The 21,712-nt window shown below is 35.0% G+C and overlaps 1 protein-coding gene across 1 annotated transcript in view; it reads left to right on the top strand.

Annotated features, from left to right (window-relative positions):
- Positions 1-20,632, top strand: part of astn1 (astrotactin 1) — a 239,111-nt gene extending 218,479 nt beyond the window's left edge. The window contains 5 exon segments of the mRNA XM_051870300.1: positions 6,138-6,270; positions 13,429-13,529; positions 13,618-13,682; positions 13,684-13,802; positions 19,800-20,632. Of these exon segments, the coding sequence (XP_051726260.1) occupies positions 6,138-6,270; positions 13,429-13,529; positions 13,618-13,682; positions 13,684-13,802; positions 19,800-20,037 (656 nt within the window). The 3' untranslated portion in view covers positions 20,038-20,632.
- The last annotated feature ends 1,080 nt before the right edge of the window (positions 20,633-21,712 follow it).

Raw genomic sequence — 21,712 nt, 5'->3', positions numbered from 1 at the left:
TTCCTTCCTTCCTTTGCTCGCTTCCCTATTTCTTTTCTTGCTTCCTTTTCTCACTTCTTTCCTTCCTCCCTTTTTCCAGTTCTTTGTTTCTTTCTTTCCTTCTGTCTTGGGCCTCAAAAACTTTCTTCCTTTTCTGCCTCCTTCCTTCCTTCTTTCCTTCCTTCCTTCCTTCCTTCCTTCCTTCCTTCCTTCCTTCCTTCCTTCCTTCCTTCCTTCCTTCCTTCCTTTCTTTTCACACCTCCTCATTTTCTTTCTTCCTTTTCTCACATCTTTCCTTCCTCCCCATTTCCAGTTTCTTTTTCTTTCTTTCTTTCTTTCTTCCTCATACTTCCTTCTTTCTTTCCTTCTAACCTAACCTTGTTATAGGTCTCTAACCTTATCTTTTCTCATGTATTTCTTTCCTTCCTTTATTTCTACCTGTTGTCTGGCTTTCTCTTTATTTAAGTTATTCACATTTCAGCTTCCTGGTTGACCGCAGGGGAGAAACAGTAATGTCTATGTGTCTAAACAGCAACAAATTAGTTTAGGGAAAACATATGGCAAACATTGTGGAAAAGCTTTAGGCTCAAAACACTAGCAGCTCACATGAATCCACTTCACAGCTGTTGCCTCTGTATGTTTTTAATGGAATCCTCTGTATTTCATAGGAGAAATAAATATTTTTGTACACGATGGCTCAATATTTACCATAGACGTGTATATCAGTCAAGGTTTATGTTCTCTTTTTATTAGCAGTTGGTATATGTTTCAGTAATGCACAAATCTGATACTTGCATCAAGGTATTGATATTTCTCAGGCTGAATGTAGGAGTCGTTTAAGTCATTTGAGGAATGTTGTCTTTGGCTCAGATGTTGAGAAGAAGGGTCTTGCCTTGAACTGCTGAAAATGTTATGCACTCTCTGTAAGACATCATCTTTTGGTTTAAGATCATCCAGTTGGTTGTCTGATTATTATATATAAATGCCAGATCTTTTAGGAAAATGTATTGTTTTTTTCCCCCTTTCACTAGCAACATCTGTTTAAAACAATAAATGCTTTTAAGTTGAGCGTTTTCCCATGAATTTAACCTTGCCATTTATTTGCTTTTATTCTGGATAAATCAGAGGGATAATAACTGATGTGTTGTTCAGTCCCTGAATGAGGTCACACCTGGACAGGCTCCACATATGTGGCCATGGACCACAAAACCAGTCATAATGGTCAATTTTTTGAAAGCTGAATAAATGAGCTTTCCATTGATGTATGGTTTGTTAGGATAGGACAATATTTGGTCGAGATAAAACTATTTGAAAATCTGGAATCTGAGAGTGTGAAAAAAACTAAATATTGAGAAAATCGCCTTTAAAGTTGTCCATATGAAGTCCTTAGCAATGCATATCCACTCACAAAAATAAAAATTTGTATGTATTTACGGTAGGAAATTTACAAAATATATTCATGGAACATGATCTTTACTTAATATCCTAATGATTTTTGGCATAAAAGAAAAATCTATAATTTTGACCCATACAATGTATTCTTGGCTACTGCTATAAATATACCCGTGCGACTTATGACTGGTTTTGTGGTCCAGGGTCACATATAAGTATTATTCCCTCTACAAAGAGAACCAGGCAGCACAAATCCAAGTTAAAGTGTCTTCACGTTTGAACTGTTTAGCAAACCTTTTCCTTTCTGCCAAATAGTTGAGGAAGCCAGGTGCCATTTTCAAGTTTTGATTAACAACTTGACAGGCCTTCCATCATCTAAATGTTTGTATTTGTGTTTCCTTTCTTAATTAAGTGCTGCATGTATATAAGCTAGTATATATATTGGAATATATAAAACGTACAGCAGTTTTTGATTTGACTTTGTGTATTGTTTCTTCAACATTGTGGGTGATTCTTCTCCAAAATGTCTTGCAAATTCTCTTGGATAGGCTGGGATCCTTATACCTGGCTGGGCCTTGATGTTGTAACAAAGTAATGAGAATCAGAGAGGGTTTTTGGTCAAAACCCATGAAAGTTTAACAGAGGGCAGCCAGGCATCATAGTGAAGTCATGTCAACCCAGGTCTTTCCCCTTGAAAAATTAAACTGAGGCATGGGGATGGAACATGATGAAAGAGCATACATTTAGCTGTATTTGCCAGACACCTGTACTTGTAACGATTGTCAGGCATACCTTTAGATTGATAAAGAGGTGGAGATATCTTGATAGGTCTTTTTTTTATTTAGCTTATTATTATTTTAGTATCACCATTTGTCAGAGAGACTTAAAGTGTCAGGGAACACATTTGTTGTAGTGTCTTATGGAAACACTGCACACACTTGATACTGTTGGTAGTTATGTGGACGTTTTATTGGAAGCCTTTTTCCTGCAGACCTGTTTGTTGTAGGGAACTGGTCAAAGTTTGCATGCCAGTGCATGATGATACTTAAAATGGAGGTAATAAGCATGAGCAAATAATATATTTTAAGCTTAAGAAACAAGATAAGGATACTGCAATACAAAGTTCTGTCATGAAACTCTAGATGGCGCAGGCTAATAGGTCCTTTAACTCAACCTGCTCGTAATCTATCATTATCTATAGGACACAGCTGATTCTCCTAGTTATTCTCCTGTTTGTGTTGATTATATTAAAAGATCTCTTTGAAGATTTCTTTCATTGTGTGTTTCATATCAGCCATCCACAGTGACAATATGTATATATACCAATCAGGCATAACATTATGACCACCTTCCTAATATTGTGTCGGTCCCCCTTTTGCTGCTAAAACAGCCCTGACCCGTCGAGGCATGGACTCCACTAGACCCCTGAAGGTGTGCTGTGGTATCTGGCACCAAGATGTTAGCAGCAGATCCTTTAAGTCCTGTAAGCTGTAAGGTGGGGCCTCCATGGATCAGACTTGTTTGTTCAGCAGGGCGCATTATCCTGCTGAAAAAGGCCACAGCCACCAGGGAATACCGTTTCCATGAAAGGGTGTACATGGTCTGCAACAATGCTTAGGTAGGTGGTACGCGTCAAAGTAACATCCACATGGATGGCAGGACCCAAGGTTTCCCAGCAGAACATTGCCCAAAGCATCACACTGCCTCCGCCGGCTTGCCTTCTTCCCATAGTGCATCCTGGTGCCATGTGTTCCCCAGGTAATGACGCACATGCACCCGGCCATCCACGTGATGTAAAAGAAAACGTGATTCATCAGACCAGGCCACCTTCTTCCATTGCTCCGTTGTCCAGTTCTGATGCTCACGTGCCCACTGTTGTTGGACAGGGGTCAGACTGGCTATGCAGCCCCATACGCAACAATGCACTGTGTATTCTGACACCTTCTATCAGAACCAGCATTAACAATTTGAGCTAGAGTAGCTCGCAGTGGTGTAATGTAACAAAGTAATAATGCTTTGTTACAGTACTTGAGTATTTTTTGTGAGAATCTGTACTTTACTTGAGTTTTTATATTTCTGTCAACTTTTACTTTTACTCCACTACATTTCCCAAATAAAATGTATACTTTTACTCTTTCGTTATCGCATTTTCGTTACTTACTACAAAATAAAGTCCGAAGTACACAGACTGCAAGCAAGCATGTGCAAACAAGTGCTCACACAACCGCGGTTGATTTCATTTTCCGGTTTGCGTCCGTTGCTGGAGCGGCTGATAAGAGTGCGCTGTCATTATACAGTACGAGAGCGGCATCTAGAGGCGAAATAAAAACTATCACTGATGCCTCGTAGAGTTTGTTTTGACACGTGACGTGAGGCTGCGTGCTGCACAGAGCTGGACACTTAAAAAAAAAAATAGACTACAAAACGGTATGTTATACAGTGTACACTACAGTACATGTTTTCATATCATTATAAAGTAATTAGTTTGTTGACTAGATGCTGCATTAGTGGAGAACAGTATTATGTTTGTTTGCCGTCGAGGCTGAGAGGATGCTAACATTAGTACCTCAAGCGGTTAAAACAATGTGACAAAAACACCAACTGTTTAATGTCACGATTGTTACCATTCATTTGCATTAGTTTATATCCATTTGTTCGCTGTTATGCATTCGTTATCCAGCGATCTGGAGTCTTGTAACATTAAATAAGGTTAATAAAAGTATTGTTCATTGTTAATTTCAACATTTACATTTTAACATTTTAAAGTTGTCTCTTACATTAGTTATAATGCACTATGAATTAACATGAATGATCACTGTATAATTAATATATTAGTATTTTTTATATTTAAAACTTACAATAAACATTTTGCCATTTTTTTTTTTTAATTAAAAGAAAACAAAATGTAAGAAAGTTAAAACTGAACACAATCTTGCTGCTCAAACTGTGTAGAGAACAATTTTTAATAATATTTTTTTGCTCCTTTTGTATTTTACATTTTTATTTCAATACTTAAGTACGTTTAATATCAAAAAAGTACAAAAAATAACACATACTTTAAAACTTTCACTCAAGTAATATTCTAAACAGTGACTTTAACTTCTATCAAAGTCATTTTCTGGTAAGATAGCTATACTTTTACTCAAGTATGGCTTTCGAGTACTTTATCCACCACTGGTAGCTCATCTGTTGGATCGGACCACACGGGCCAGCCTTCGCTCCCCACGTGCATCAATGAGCCTTGGCCGCCCATGATCCTGTTGCTGGTTCACCACTGTTCCTTCCTTGGACCACTTTTGATAGATACTGACCACTGCAGACCGGGAACACCCCACAAGAGCTGCAGTTTTGGAGACGCTCTGACTTCGTATAGCCATCACAAGTTGTCCCTTGTCAAACTCGCTCAAATCCTTACGCTTGCCCATTTTTCCTGCTTCTAACACATCAACTTTGAGGACAAAATGTTCACTTGCTGCCTAATATATCCCACCCACTAACAGGTGCCGTGATGAAGAGATAATCTGTGTTATTCACTTCACCTGTCAGTGGTCATAATGTTATGCCTGATTGATGTATATACTGTATATACACACACGCACAATTTATTAATTATTTAAGTTAAGTAAACAGCACTTCCTACATCACTTTTCCCATTCAGTATTTCTGTTCAAAAATTCCCCATAAATAATCTTAAAAACGTGTTCCTCAGTTCATAAATGGCACACAATTTAATATCTCATAAAAAGAGACTTGCAAAATTTTCCACGCACATCAAAGTTTTTACATTTCACCTTTTTTCGACAGAGATGTTAGAGCTTATTGTCGGTGGAACTGTCTATGACTGGATAAATGTTACCCGAAGTGCTGCAGTCCCTTACAATGTCACTTTTCATTAAAGTCAGAGCATGTGTTCATCGACTCTCTTCTCCACAAGCACTGTAAATACTTACTGGTGACAGCAAGCAAATAAACACACACACACACCCTCCGCGTTTATCCTGGCAACATGTTCTCAGAAGCCTGGTATTTTTGAAGAGGAGGCCTCCAGGAAGACAGGCATGGTGACCACCGCTTTTAAAAGCTTCCCCATCCACGGACGGGAGGTTTCTCTTTGCTATGAAAGGCACACGAGGCCCCCATGCTCATGTCCTGTGACGCATGCAGGCCAGCTGGGCAAACAGTCTTCCCGTCCACTTCGTAATAAGAAAGGCAAAGCACATCAGCCCCACAGGTAACTTCTGTATGGGCTCTTTATTTGGGTTTTTAGATGGCTGACACTAGCAGCTCGATCTGGGTCACGCGTCTCGTGTGCAATCAAACCACTAACATCTTCTCCGCTCGAAATGTCCAAACCACAGGGTCTCCATCTCTGGAAGGTTCAGGCGTGTTCCAGCGAGCAGGGGAAGCGGGGAAACACTTGTTTTCATAGCACTGGGTCAGAGTCAGGCAGGGCTTTTCAGGGTGAGGGGAAACCCTCATGCAAAACAGCATCCAGTGTTCGCGGTGTGGAGGCTTTCCTTAGAAGATGGGCTGTTTTGCTGCTGTTTGTTTTCCCTGCACAAGCATGGTTGTGTCCTAATGACATATCATTAATCATACTTGATTAGAAACACTTGAAACTAAACACACAAACAGGATGTTTTAAATGGTTTGGTGACCTAAAAACCAGCATGAGAGATCAAAATGGGTTTTTAGGTCCTGTAAACTTGTTTGTGTGTACATCTTTATGTGTGTGTGCGCTAAACAAAGTTTTCTTCTCTTCACAGAGACTATGTTGAGTTTTGTGGATGACATCATGTCGGGGGCCAAATCTCCATGTGTGATGCTCGGGGACATCCATGATCCCCTCTCATCTATCTCACTGATCATGCGATGCCTGGAGCCAGACACCACATACATGTGAGTTCCTGCTGCTATTTCTCTTAAGTTTATCTAAATTATATTACATTAGCATCCCTAACCTTAAAACCACCTGTCATATCATAATACTTTAAATTGATTTAAATATATATTACATTTATGAAAAACAGAAATGAAAGAAACACTACTATATCCTGACAAATCCTTCATGTCCTCTTTGATTTATATGCTTTTTGGAAATAATACAAATGAAATGATGATGATGATTATTATTATTAATAATTAAAAACACTAAAAAAATATGAATTATTATTACTGTTATTATTTCCAAAATTCATATTGGCATATTTTATAACAAAAAAAAGCACACAATAGTAATTATTTTATTTTTATTATTTCCAAAATGCATATTGACATATTCTAAAATAATAATAATAATAATTATTATTATTTTTTTATAATTATTATTATTATTTTTATTATTATTATTTCCAAAATGTATATTAACAAATTCTATAACAACAACAATAATATATATATATATATATATATCTTTTATTATTTCCAAATAGCATATTGGCATATTTTAAAATAATAATACTAGTTTTTAATAATTAATATTTAAGAGGTAGGGGAAAGGTCAATGGTGTAATTATAGATGTAATTACAGAAATCAATTACAGATGTAATTATTATTATTGAATTATTATTATTATTATTTTCAAAATTCATATCGACATATTCTATAACAAAAACAACAACAATAATAATGATTTTATTTGTATTATTTCCAAAATGCATATTGACATATTCTAAAATAATAATAATAATAATAATAAAATATTAATAATTATTATTACTATTTCTTATTAATAATAATAATTATTATTATATTTATATAGTACATTGGCAAATTCTATAACAATAATAATAACAATATTTATTTTTATTATTTCCAAAATGCATATTGACATATTCTAAAATAATAATAATGATAAAATATGAATTATCATTACTATTTCTTCTTAATAATAGTAACTATTATTATTTCCAAAATTTATATCGGCAAATTCTATAACAACAATAATAACAATATTTATTTTTATTATTTCCAAATAGCATATTGGCATATTTTAAAATACTAATAATAGTTTTTAATAATTAATAGTTAAGAGGTATGGGAAAGAATTATAATTATAGATGTAATTACAGAAATCAAGATGTAATTACATGCAGGTATTTTTTAAAATATAAGTATAATGTAAAAACATGTACAATATGTACACAATAAGTGATTAATTTAAATATTAGTACATAGTAGTTAAAGAAACCTAAAGTGAAGTGGGACCATAATAATAATAATCTAAATGGAAGAGGTCATCTCCAGGTCTCATGTTCACAGGGTTTCTTAATCTAAGTGTTATGCCAGGTTTCTTCAGCATGGAACACCTGTTTCCTTTGCTTTTGCAAGAGGCATCGTCATTGAGCGTTCAGTGAGAAACAAAACATAGAGGCCCAACTTTTGGCTGGCTGATTCACTTGGACTTTGAACTGACGTTGAGTTGCATGTCTTCAGTCAGATGAGGGATTTTAATATCTGCGTGAGTCTAAGCAATTATATCCAACTAAGGCTGTGAAAATCCGATAATGATTTGTGTAAAATATGTCTGGAGTACTTCCTACCTATGTCAATTTTCCAATATCAGTAGTTGACTTAGCATGTGCTTTTCACTAAATAGCTTGGCAATCTCTGTAGCAGGTAAGGAGTCCTCTTGGAAAGTATAATTGGCCCAATCATCGCTTTTGTATAAAAGCCGGTGACATCAGCCCGACGTCTTCTCTTGGAAGTGGTAATTGCGTGTTGGGCCCTTGTTTACACTCCCTTGGATAGTTATGTGACGTATTACATCCTTTTCTCAGGAGCAATCATTTTTGTGCCACGGGGAAGAACATGGTCTGCTCGCCCAGTAGGCCCGATTCAATTTGAGCGAGTTTTATATGCTTCAGATACAGCTGGGGAAACGTTTCATACTTTGGAATGGTTTTAAAGTGCGTCAAAGGGTGCACTTCACGGTTATAGCAGAAACAGCAATAGAGAGATTGGTGTGTTAAACGGGGCTGCATACAACACGAAAGGTTTAAGTAAATATGGAAGCTTGTTTTCGCAACTAAATAAAAAATCAAAAAGGTAATTGCAACTTTTTATCTCACAATTCTGACTTTTTTCTCAGAATTGCAAGATTTAAACTCGCAATTGCGAGTTATAAAGTCAGAATTGCGACTTTATATCTCGCAATTCTGACTTTATAACACGCAAAACTTTTTTCTTTCAATTACAAGTTTTTATCATGCAATTCTGACTTTATAACTAGATATACGAGATACAAACTCACAATTGTGGCTTCTAAAGTCAGAATTGTGATATAAGCTAACAATTTTGACTTTTTTCTCAGAATTGAGTTTATATCTCGCAATTCTGACTTTATAACATGCAATTCTGAGAAAAAAAATGGTATTGCAAGAAAAAAGTCAGAATTGCGAGATGTAAACACAATTCTGAATTTTTTCTCGCAGTTGTTTATATCACGCAATTCTGACTTCATTACTCGCAATTTTGACTTTGTCACGCAATTCTGACTTAATAACTCACAATTCTGACTTTATAACTCGCAATTTTGACTTTATATCACGCAATTCTGACTATATAACTCGCAATTCTAACTTTATATCTCACAATTCTGACTTTATAACTCACAATTCTGACTTTATATCACATAATTCTGACTTTATATCTTGCAATTCTGACTTTATAATTCGCAATTCTGACTCTATAACTCGCAATTCTGACTTTATATCATACAATTCTGACTTTATAACTCGCAATTCTGACTTTATATCTCACAATTCTGACTTTATATCTCACAATTCTGACTTTATGTCACCCAATTCTGACTTTATATCTCACAATTCTGACTTTATGTCACCCAATTCTGACTTTATAACTCACAATTCTGACTTTATATCTCACAATTCTGACTTTATATCACCCAATTCTGACTTTATATCTCACAATTCTGACTTTATATCTCACAATTCTGACTTTATATCACCCAATTCTGACTTTATATCTCACAACACAAATTCTGACTTTATGTCACCCAATTCTGACTTTATAACTCACAATTCTGACTTTATATCTCACAATTCTGACTTTATATCACCCAATTCTGACTTTATATCTCACAATTCTGACTTTATATCTCACAATTCTGACTTTATGTCACCCAATTCTGACTTTATAACTCACAATTCTGACTTTATATCTCACAATTCTGACTTTATATCACCCAATTCTGACTTTATAACTCGCAATTCTGACTTTATAACTCGCAATTCTGACTTTATATCTCACAATTCTGACTTTATATCACACAATTCTGACTTTATATCTCGCAATTCTGACTTTATATCTCACAATTCTGACTTTATATCTCACAATTCTGACTTTATATCTTGCAATTCTGACTTTATATCTTGCAATTCTGACTATATATCTTACAATTCTGACTTTATAACTCGCAATTCTGACTTTATATCATACAATTCTGACTTTATATCTCACAATTCTGACTTTATATCTTGCAATTCTGACTTTATAACTCACAATTCTGACTTTATATCTTGCAATTCTGACTTTATATCTTGCAATTCTGACTATATATCTTACAATTCTGACTATATAACTCGCAATTCTGACTTTATATCTCACAATTCTGACTTTATAACTCGCAATTCTGACTTTATATCTCACAATTCTGACTTTATATCTTGCAATTCTGACTTTATATCTTGCAATTCTGACTTTATATCACACAATTCTGACTTTATATCTTGCAATTCTGACTATATATCTTACAATTCTGACTTTATAACTCGCAATTCTGACTTTATATCTCACAATTCTGACTTTATATCACCCAATTCTGACTTTATATCTCACAATTCTGACTTTATATCACCCAATTCTGACTTTATATCTTGCAATTCTGACTTTATATCTTGCAATTCTGACTTTATAACTTTATCCATATGTGTGTGTGTGTGTGTGTATATATATACTGTACATATACAAACACTGTATGGAAAACATAAATAATATAAAAAAATGCATTTTGCAGAGCAGCATTTGTTGTGTATAAACATACACAAATATTTTAAGATTATTTTGAGGTTTGCATTTAATATTGGTACATATTCCTACTCTAAAATAACCCCTGAATTCTGCAAACATCTGTGTTTGCAGTTTAGCTCATTGCAACTTTCATGTGGGTATTCTAACATGTAGGTGCTTGAATTTAAACACCCTGCTACCTTTCCTCCTGATTTCCTGTGCTACATGTCCTGCACATATGTAGGCAGTTAGCACACACATGCACAGTGGACATGCAGGGCATGCTGGAGAGATTACACCAGCCCAGAGGGAGGATTGAGTCCTCCTTAGTATACTTCTTTTCAAATGTTTTTGATATTTGACCATTGTTCAAAGAAGCACAGATTGTCTTTATATTATTTATGGACCTGTTCTGTGTTATTGTCAGGTTCACTTCAGAGTTTTAAGTTTCAAGAAAAACACAGTGGGGTGCAAAAGTCTGAGATCACTAGTGGAAATGCTTCTGTTTTGCATCATTTTTTTTTGTTTTTTAATCATTTTTTAATTGAAAATGATATCGGCAAAATAACCGAATTCAGTGATTGTCCTATTTGGGTGTATTTTTTCCACCTAAAATATTAATTTCAAGATTTTTTAATGTGGTCTTAGCAGGGTTGTTATTGTTAACTAAAACCAAAACTATTAAAAACATTTCTGTTAACTGAAATAAAATCTAAATATTAGTTGAAAAACTAAACGAAAATAAGAAATGTTGCCTTGGCAATAAACTGAAACAAGTTTGTTTATTAATAAATAATAAATAAAAACTAAAATGAACTAAAACTAAAACTGAAAATAAATGAAAAATAAATAGCAATATGTAAAAAAAAAAAAAAAAAAAAATAGAAAAAGAAAAAAGAAAAAGCACATAACGAAATGACTAAAAATAAAACTAAAAGTAAAAAAGTATAAACATAAAAGTTAAAAAAAACTAAAACTAAATTACACTGGGTTTTAGACTACTATCACCAAAACAGGTGTGTGAAATATAAATATACTTCATATTAATAATCAAGATTTTAATAAAAAAATAAAATAAAATAAAATAAAAAATCACTTCTGCTTTTATTTGTATTTGAAAGTGAAAGTGACATGTGAAGGCCATGTATGGTGACCCGTACTTGGAATTTGTCCAAGTGCACACACTTTAGGAGTAGTGAGTAGTGAACACACACACACACACACACACACACACACACACACTGCAAACTGTGGACACACTCACCCGGAGCAGTGGGCAGCCATTTTTGCTCTGCTGCCCAGGGAGCAATTGGGGGTTAGGTGCCTTGCTCAAGGGCACCTCAGTAATTTCCTGCCGGAATTGAGACTCAAACCAGCAACATTCGGGTTACCAGTCTGACTCTCTAACCATTAGGCTGCTACTGCCCCCTTTGATGAGAAAAGACTATAAACAACCCTCAGAGAGCAGAGGTTCATAGGTTCGATTACATGAAGCCCTTTCATCAATAAATCAAAGACATAACAGTGGATCACATTTTCCCTAGCTCACTCTCTTCCTGGATCTCACTGCTGTGATACTGCAGGTGGTGGTTGTTTATATCTTCCACTAGATGGGGATGTAGTTTAACTTAATCTTTACAACCTGCCTCTCATAGCCTGCAGCACATATCTTCATTGATAGAGTAATTGCAGAGATCTTTTCGGAGTGAGTAGGTACACCGCCACAGCTGGTTGCTATTGTTCAAGTTGAGTTGTCTGTACTTAAGGGATCCTCAAATCAAAGCCATGAGCCGAAGGTAAACTCATGCTTATGTAATGGGAGTGGTGCAGTCATGCATTTTGATTTTAATAGAGGTATATGCTGTTATATGATTACATAATTCACACACTGAAACAATTTGTTGACTCTGAACTTCAAAAGACTCCTAAAAAGGTAATGGTTCATAATTTCCGAGATCTATTTGGAAGTGTGATTTCCAACCAAATAGGAATAAATCCAAATACACTTATTTATTCACTTAACCTTAACCTTGAGCTTATTTATTTTGATAAATGTTAGCGTTTGAGACATGCATCTTAAATTATTATTATTATTAGTAGTAGTAGTAGTAATAGTAATAGTGATATATTTTATTGGGAATCATAGCCTTTTGTTTAACAAACATACTCTGAACATGTTGAGCTGTGGTGCTAATATTGGAAGATGTGGTTCAGATCTGGCCTGCATCATATATCCCAATCATATCGCAAAAGTCTCAAATATAAAAATAGGTCAAACTTTTGTTCGATGGTCCGCTTTATTTTTTGGTTCATTTTCACGTCAACTAGATTGTCTGCTTAACTTTTTTTGCACCATTAAAGGGATAGTTCACCCAAAAATGAAATTTCTGTCATTAATTACTCACCCTCATGTCGTTCCAAAACCGTAAGACTTTCGTTTATCTTCAAAACACAAATGAAAATCTTTTTGATGAAATCTGAGAGCTTTCTGTCCCTCCATTAAATACAATAATAGCCTAAATTCAATCTATTCATCATATAAAGTGATCGTGTCTCTTAAAAAAAAAAAAAAAAAATGGACTAAACCACTCAATTCATATGGATTAGTTTTACGATCTCTTTATAAACTTTTTGAAGCATCAAAGTGGTAGTTGCTAGTTGCGTAGCTGTCTATGGAGGGACAGAAAGCTGTCAGATCTTCTTTTGTGTTCCAAAGATGAACTGAAGTCTTACGGGTTTGGAGCGACATGAGGATGAATAAATGGTGACAGAATTTTCATTTTTGGGACGCTTTATTTTGATGGTCCTCCAACAGACATTTTACTGATTATAAGTAACTTTACTTACTCAAACCCTAACCTAACCTAACAGTCTACTAATACTTTGAGTGTTAGTTGACATGTTGTTACTTATAGTTAGTAGAATGTCTAAAGTGGACTATCACAAAGTGTAACCTAAAAATACTGTATTTCTGAACCAAATTTGAGAATTACGTAAGTGGCAAATGTCTAATTGTGCAATGGCAGGTTTCGGCTGTGGGCGGTGGACAACACGGGTCGGCGTTCCAGTCCGAGTGAGGTGACAATCAAAACTCCCTGTCCTGCCGTGGATGACGTCAAGGCTCAAGGTAGAGAATTGCTTGCATATTGTAGAATGAACTTAAGGCAATATTCAGAAGATCATAAGTGATTTGATTTGGATTAATATTCCCTCAGAAATAGCAGACAAGATTTATAACCTGTTCAACGGCTACACCAGTGGCAAGGAACAGCAGACCGCCTTATAACACGCTCATGGACCTGGGCTCACCAACCCTCCACCGAGTACTTTACCACTATAACCAGCGCTATGAGAGCTTTGGAGAGTTCACTTGGCGCTGTGAAGATGAACTGGGGCCCAGGTTTGTAAGACGATTCTCAAGCTGTTACAAAAGTTAGTTAAATGCTTATAGGCAGCTACCTTTTAAAGGGATAGTTCACCCAAAAATGAAATTACTGTCATTAAGTACTCACCCTCATGTCGTTCCAAACCCGTAAGACCTTTGTTCATCTTTGGAACACATATTAAGATGTTTTTGATAAAATCTGAGAGGTTTTTTTTATTTATTTTTTATCTCCCATAGAAAATTACCAAATTCAAGGTCCATAAAAGTAGTAAAGACATCGTCAAAATAGTCAACGTGACTACAGTGGTTGAAGAAACATTGCTTAGCTTCTACTTCAGAACGCTGACTCATTATTGGCCGGCTCCTGTGTCAGCATCACATGCATGTGTTGTGCTGCTTATGTGAACAGCGTCAGCCAATACTGAGTCGCTGTTCTGAAGTAGAACCTGGAAGTGCTGAACTGTGTACTTTTCTGGACCTTGAATGTGGTAATTTCGTTGCTTTCTATGGGAGATAAAAAAATCTCATAAAAAATATCTTAATTTGTGTTCTGAAGATGAACAAACGTCTTATGGGTTTGGAACAACATGAGGGTGAGTACTTAATGACAGAAATTTAATTTTTGGGTGAACTAACCTTTTAAGATAGCATTGCCACCATAGTGGAACTTCATAAGTAACCATTTTGGGATGCTGTATATAGTAGAGTGTCCCAAATTAGTTTCAAATCACACTCCACACACTGGACACTAGAATTGCAATTGATTTCAATAGAGTTTGATGTTAGCATGTTGCTAAGCTAACAGCGCAATGCTACGCTTAAAAATAAACAAATATTAAATAAAATGATCAATTCGTTTTATCTATTTTTTATGTAAATGAAGTTGAATGAATGTTTAAATATTTTAATTATATGAAATATTTTTATAAACTATTTAGTACTGAATGAAATATATTTATGATAGGGGTGTAATGGTACATGTATTGGACACGAACCGCCACGGTACGGACATCACGGTTCGGTGCATGCAGTCAGATGATGAATACAGTCAGTCACAGGCGATCCACACTCCAATCCAAAAGTGTGTGGTAATGCAACGTTGTTTGCTAACCGCCACAACAGGAAAAAGCACAGGAGAAGAAGAACAGAAGATCTATGCATGGATTTTTTACGCGTAATCTCTCAATCAGTGTTTCAACCGTGGAAAGACATCAATAAAAAATAAAATAGCATTACATTTACCTCAGGCAAGTCATTCAGTGTCCACAGCATGTTAGTTCACTAGAGAAATGAACTCTAGAGGGGAGATTTTCACTAAATATATGCACTATATTAGCTTATATATTCATTATATTTACTTTACCTGTTAGTAATGTCTGAAGTACGTACCGAACCGTCATGTTTGTGTACCGTTACACCCCTAATTTATAATCAACATTTCCCCCACTTTTTACGTAATCTTGGATTTATATTTTCATTGAACTCAGCGCAGTGCATTATGGGATGCATGTGAGAATGTTAGGGGGACATATTAATTTTTATTGATTGCAATTAAACCTGATATCTTGTTTCACAAGCTTTTATGTGCTTTTTTATGTTTTTTTATTGCTCCTTAAATTACATAGTAAACGCAGATTATTCTATTACAGATTCTAACGTCAGACATGTGATTAGGGTATTTGTGCTAATTAGGTTTAAATTGAATGCAATCAGACTGATTACAGTACATTTAAAGGGATCACTAATGCATCACACTGACCACAGAACAGGGTGGTAATCTTTATACACCCTCCAAAACAAACCAAAGACAAATAAGGTCTGGATTTTAGAATTGCACTGAAACGCTTTCTAAACGTAGCCATGTGTTCGATATAAAACTTGAACGCTTCCTCGCTGATGCACAGTAGAGGCAGGTGAATTTAATTAAGGCCATTTGGACAAGCGTACCTGAGGCCTTGGTTCAAATTAAAAGGTTGTATTTAATCGTCTCCATGTTGCAAGGTTTTCCTTTCTTGCTCCCGAGTTACTGCACTAAAACACACTCGTATCAAACTCTATCCCACCCAGTGTGATTGATGAGAGTTAACCGCTGTGAGGACTTCAACAGTGCTGCTTTCAAACCAAGATCATGGATTCATGGTAGTTTAATCCAATTCAGGCCTAAGATTTTTTTTCAGTCATACAGTACCTGAGGAGTCAAAGTTTGGCTACTTAGCATGTTCCAGTTTGCTCCTGCCTTAGGGTAAAGGGTAAACTACAGATGACAGACATTCAAAAGTAGCTGTATATCCTGATGAAATTGTAATTTTTTTTTTTTTTTTTTTTTTTTTTAAATTGTAGTTCCACTTTGGCACAATCAAATATACTTAAGTATATGTTTAGTTGGAACTCAGCACTACTTCCACAAAATTAAAATACATTATAAATTAGTTGTTCCAATTTAGCAGACTGTAAGTATACCAGTTTAGTATACCAAAAGTACAATTACAGGGTATTTTATTTAGCACATAAATATGTAAATGTATTTGTACTATGCTTAGCACAAAATAAATGTATTTCAAATACATTTTAGTAGATTTTTTTTTCACTAGGGAAGTTATTATTTATAATTAACCTTTCCATAAGGAGGACTCTATGAGTGCTAAAGGGTAAATGGTCTGTTGTTAATTCTATCAGTGGCCATCATTGAGATTTGAGAACTTTGATAAACTTAAATGATAGCAGGACAATTAGTATTAATTGACCCCCTAAAGCTGTCTCCTACGACGAATGCATCAAGATAACTCAAAAACAACATTCATTCATATTAATTTATCCAGATATTTGCACAATGACTGGAGTGTGTGATCATGCCCCTGTGATCGACCCAGTTCCATGGAACATTGCGCAAGTTTTTAGACTTCAGATAAGCCGTTCAAGTGGAGGTCTGGGGAGATGGGCCATTATCTCCACAGCATCTGCCTTCCAAACAACTCATATGCGTCATTTCCAATCTCATTACGTCCATAAAGCATTTTTTAAGGCATAGGATAGGAAGGAAGTATAAACAAAGAGAATGTGTTTCTAAGTCTTCCATACCAAAGGAATGCGGTTCACTGGGGTTTCCTCATTTAAATGCAATTTTCATCAACTAGACATAATACGAGATAATTGTCACTAAACTGATCCCATTCGGCATATAAACCGGTTCTGACTTGGAACAAAATGAAAAAAAAAACTGAATATTTCTTACAGTATGTTTTCTTTCTTTTTGAGATATCTTACAGGTCGTCTTGTGACTCACTCTTAATTGGTGGGATTGACTCAGGCTTTAATTGGTGGAATTCAGTGCGTTCGGTCAAAGTTCTTTCATTGTTTTCGTTGGAGATTAATGCTATACGGTTACTATAAGGAGCGCTGTCACTCTCTCACGTGTAATAATAAGGCTATTTCAAATGGATGTTATGGAAGGTGGGTCAGTGGAATGCAGCTGATTGTTTCCTCCCAGACTAGTGCAAGAGATTTCGGAAAGCGAGAGTGAGAGAGAGGCACTGACAGAGGCCAAGAGGTTGAAAACGTACCTTGGAAATTAGAGGCCATTTTCCACTTCCATACATGCTGGGATTTATGGTGACAACCGTTGCTATTTGGAGACCAAAACGGACTTTTTTTGAAAAATTAAAGGATAACAAACCACAGGGTTTTGTTTTAAGCAAATAAACATCCAAATTCCTACAACCACTGAAATGTGGCAAGATATTAAAAACACAAATATATTCAAAAGAATGATATAAATGACAGCATCTCGAAAGCAGATGGGAATATTTTTCATTTAATATGCTAGTGATTTCTGACATCATTAAAATTCCATTATTATATGTTGTGAATGAAGTGGAATCCAAAGTAAATAATGATTTTATACTTCAGTTTGGCTACGTTAAACCTCAATGCATCGCAGAAAACAATCAGTCGAAACACAGTGTTAATCGATTTAAGCCACATTTTAATTGTGAACACTTCAAAATGCACTTAGCTACCCCAAAGCCTGGTTGGTCCACACAGATTTGGTTTTCGGTATTTATACAGTAGAGTGTTGAGCTTCTGGTTTGGCAGGAGTTTGAAGTGAAGCTATGACTTAGGAATGAAGCGCTCTTTCCGTACTCTTGGTATCGCATTTCAGCTTTTTGTCTTTTGCGAAGGATATTGGCGCTTCACCGCATTCACACATACTCATTAAATGTCCTCTCAAGTCACTGTCGCTAATAGAATTCACAGGTACTTAACCTTAACTGCCGTTCACCTAATCGGTCCTGTTACCTCAAAAGATTCTTGGCGGGAAATTGTTCATTTTTAAAGGCTTTGCCATTAGAGTTTAATATAAAACACCACAGGCTTGATTTATGATCAATCGCTTCAGTCCAGATTTTGAAGAGCGTCGTTTAAGGGGTGCAGACAGAAGACCTGTGTTTTAGCTGAATATGGCCATCGCCTGCAGTTTATATTTATTATATTGGAGTCTCCCATCAATCTTTCAGTCTCATGCTCTGGAGCAGCTTGTGAGGTGGGCATTCTCAGAATGGATAAACGGAATGGAATGCTCAATGTTTAAACCACTGAAGGAAGAAAAATTTCAAGCCAGTGTCAAGAGCGTTGCGTAACAGCAATATTATAAAAACTATGTGGTATGAATATCACAATGGCTGTTAGCAGAAATTGCACATCACTAGCGGAACAAGGAATGAGCTGTGTGCGTCCGTACCGAGACCTTGTTGTAATTAGATGGTACGAAAATAAAACAAATATTATAATAATGGGATCAAATTAGATTGGAGTCGAAATGAAATGTATGTGAGTGAGTGAGTTTTTACTCTACTGAGGATTTGTTGACTAATCGTCCAAAAGATAATGAATAAATTGATATATTTCAAAGAAAATATACTTAATAAAACTTTAAAATTGTGAAATATTATTACTCTTATCTAAACTATTTTCTATTTTAATATATTTTAAAATGCAATTTCTTCCATTGATGGTAAAGCTGAATTTTCAGCATCATTACTCCAGTCTTCAGTGTCACATGATCCTTCAGAAATCATTCTAATATGCTGATTTGGTGCTCAAGAAACATTTCTTATTATTAATGTTAAAAACAGATGTGCTGCTTAATCATTTTGTGGAAAATTAGAAAACTTTAAAAAAAAAAACCTTAAAAACCTTGATAGTTGCATTAATATTAACCATATAAACAACAAATTAATTTGCAAAAAAACTAGTACACTGATCTTTAAAACTGCATTTGACTTTACAGCAAAAAGACTGAGATTTTTAAAATAATGCTTTATTTAATGTTTTTTATTAGTGATGCACCTATTTTAATTTTTCATGGCCAATTCCAATTTTTTAGAAGCAAATTGGTCAATTCTGATGGTTGCAGATTTTTTTAAAAAAAAAAGCAAATTTATTTGTTCAAAAAAATATTTGTAGCTCTTTGATATTAGAGGCAAAAACTGCATCCTTTGCTTTTATCACAATCCCAACAAAGATGTTACGCACATGAGCATGAGCAGTTGTTTTTAATTTAAATTATTGTATAATTTCAAGATTAACAGCAAAAACAGCATGGTCTGACTTTAACTGTGAAATTATGCTACATAAGATACTTGCACCAAACAAAAGTTAGTAGCATAAATGTAAATACAATTTTGGACAGTTGGTGGCGCTAGAGAGATTGTGTTAGAGACTCCAAAATTGCTCTGATCAATAGTCAGACTGTCCTCTATCTGTGTGCCACATTTCATCATTTTCCTGCAAAAGGTTCTGTGAGCTGCCATAGACTTCAAGAGCGTAAAAAGAGAAAGTAAGAATAAGAAAACTAACGGATACAATAGGTGTGGTGACCCTAATAAAAATAACAATAATATAGCATAGTTGCTTAAAATGTGTTCCATATGCATTTAACCTTTTTAAAGAAAATCTGTATCTATATTAACATATATTGCTAAATAAATATCATCTTTGTGTTTGCTACTGCAGGAAAGCAGGATTGATCCTGTCTCAGCTGGATGAACTCAGCGGTTGGTGCCGGGGTCTCCTCCAGGAACCAAAAATTGGCTTGCGCAGAGCATCTCTCAAATATCTGTCTTGTCGTTATACAGATACCAAAGCATTCGGGCTCAGCTGGGTGAATCTCGGCCAAGACTTACGTAAGGCCTGTGAAGATCAGATGCTCTCCGTTATGTACAATGATTATGGAGAACCCAAGGAACTTTAAACAATTTGGACAACAAGAGGACTAGTCAGGGGTTGTACCTAAACACAGCCTCCCCTTTAGGGCTTCTCTCTAGAGAATCTGCTCCATCAGTTTTAACATTAATTGGTCATTTAATGATGAAAAAGAAAATCTATTGTGGGAACGTGAGCAGTCCATTCTGATTTTTCAAGAAGCATTCTAGTGATGTGGGCTGGAACATACAAATGTACAGTGTACAGTCAAAGGAAAGTTGCATTGACGTATCATTTAGAACTAGTGGTGTATTTTGTCAAATAGTGCATACACCAGCTTGTATAGGTAGGACTTTTTCACAAGAACTAAAACTGTATCTTCTCAATGTGCTGAAAATGTCTGTCTCTGTAGTGCATATAGGTATGGAAAGAGCTATAGCAAATGTAAATGTTAATTAATTATTAAATATATTACTAATGTGCTGAATGTAGTATTCAAACTAAGGTATGCGAGGTCAAGAAACTGTACAGAAGTTTTTTAAAGTATAAGCAGTATTATGAAAATAATCATTTTAAAGTTGTGTATAATAACATGTCTTGTTTATGTTTGATTTCCTATTCCAAATAAAAGTGCCCAAATTAAATCAATGATTATTTAATTGTCCAACTGAAATTTGAACAAAAGCAGAGTTACACAGTGGGATTTAAAGGGTTAGTTCACCCAAAAATGAAAATTCTGTCATTAATTACTCACCCTCATGTCGTTCCACACCCGTAAGAGATTCGTTCATCTTTGGAACACAAATTAAGATATTTTTCATAAAATCCGATGGCTCAGTGAGGCAAGATAATTAACACTTTTAGATGCACAGAAAGGTACTAAAAACATATTTAAAACAGGTCATGTGACTGCAGTGGTTCAACCTTAATGTTATGAAGCGACGAGAATACTTTTTGTGTGCCAAAAAAACAAAATAACGACTTTCTTCAACAATATTTAGTGATGGGCGATTTCAAAACACTGCTTCATGAAGCTTCAAAGCTTTACAACTCTTTTGTTTCGAATCAGTGGTTTGGAGCGTGTATCAAACTGCCAAAGTCACACCCCCCAGTGGTGAACCATTGAAATTTCGAAACACTTATGTAAGGAAGCCTCGTTTACTGAAATCATGTGACTTTGGCAGTTTGATAGTTTGAAAGTGTTAATTATCTTGCTGTCAATGGAGGCCTCACTGAGCCATCAGATTTTTTAAAAATATCTTAATTTGTGTTCTGAAGATGAACGAAGGTCTTACGGGTGTGGAACGACATGAGGGTGAGTAATTAATGACAGAATTTTCATTTTTGGGTGAACTAACACTTTAACAGGACAAAATGATTGGAGAAGTCCAACATGTCAACAGAGAGAAGTCTGTGAAATCACTGGAAGATCTACATTTTAAGGTAAAAAAAAAAAAAAAAAAAAATGAAATGCATAGATGAATTATTCATAGTAAGATCAATAACGTATTTAGAAAACAGATTTTCTTTACTATTTCATTTCCTTATATTATTAATTTGTTATCCTTTAATATATTTAATTTTCGACTTTAATATTCTTGATTTCATATTGTATTTCAGTCTTCATTTTGCACCATTTGATAGTTAAAATAATTTTAATCAAATCTTGATATTTAAATAAAAAGAAAATATTGTGCACAATAATGGACAATGGACTTTTAAAA

The sequence above is a fragment of the Ctenopharyngodon idella genome, chromosome 2 (assembly GCF_019924925.1).
Source record: "Ctenopharyngodon idella isolate HZGC_01 chromosome 2, HZGC01, whole genome shotgun sequence".
NCBI lineage: Eukaryota > Metazoa > Chordata > Actinopteri > Cypriniformes > Xenocyprididae > Ctenopharyngodon > Ctenopharyngodon idella.
This window is presented reverse-complemented; position numbering and strand designations above follow the sequence as displayed.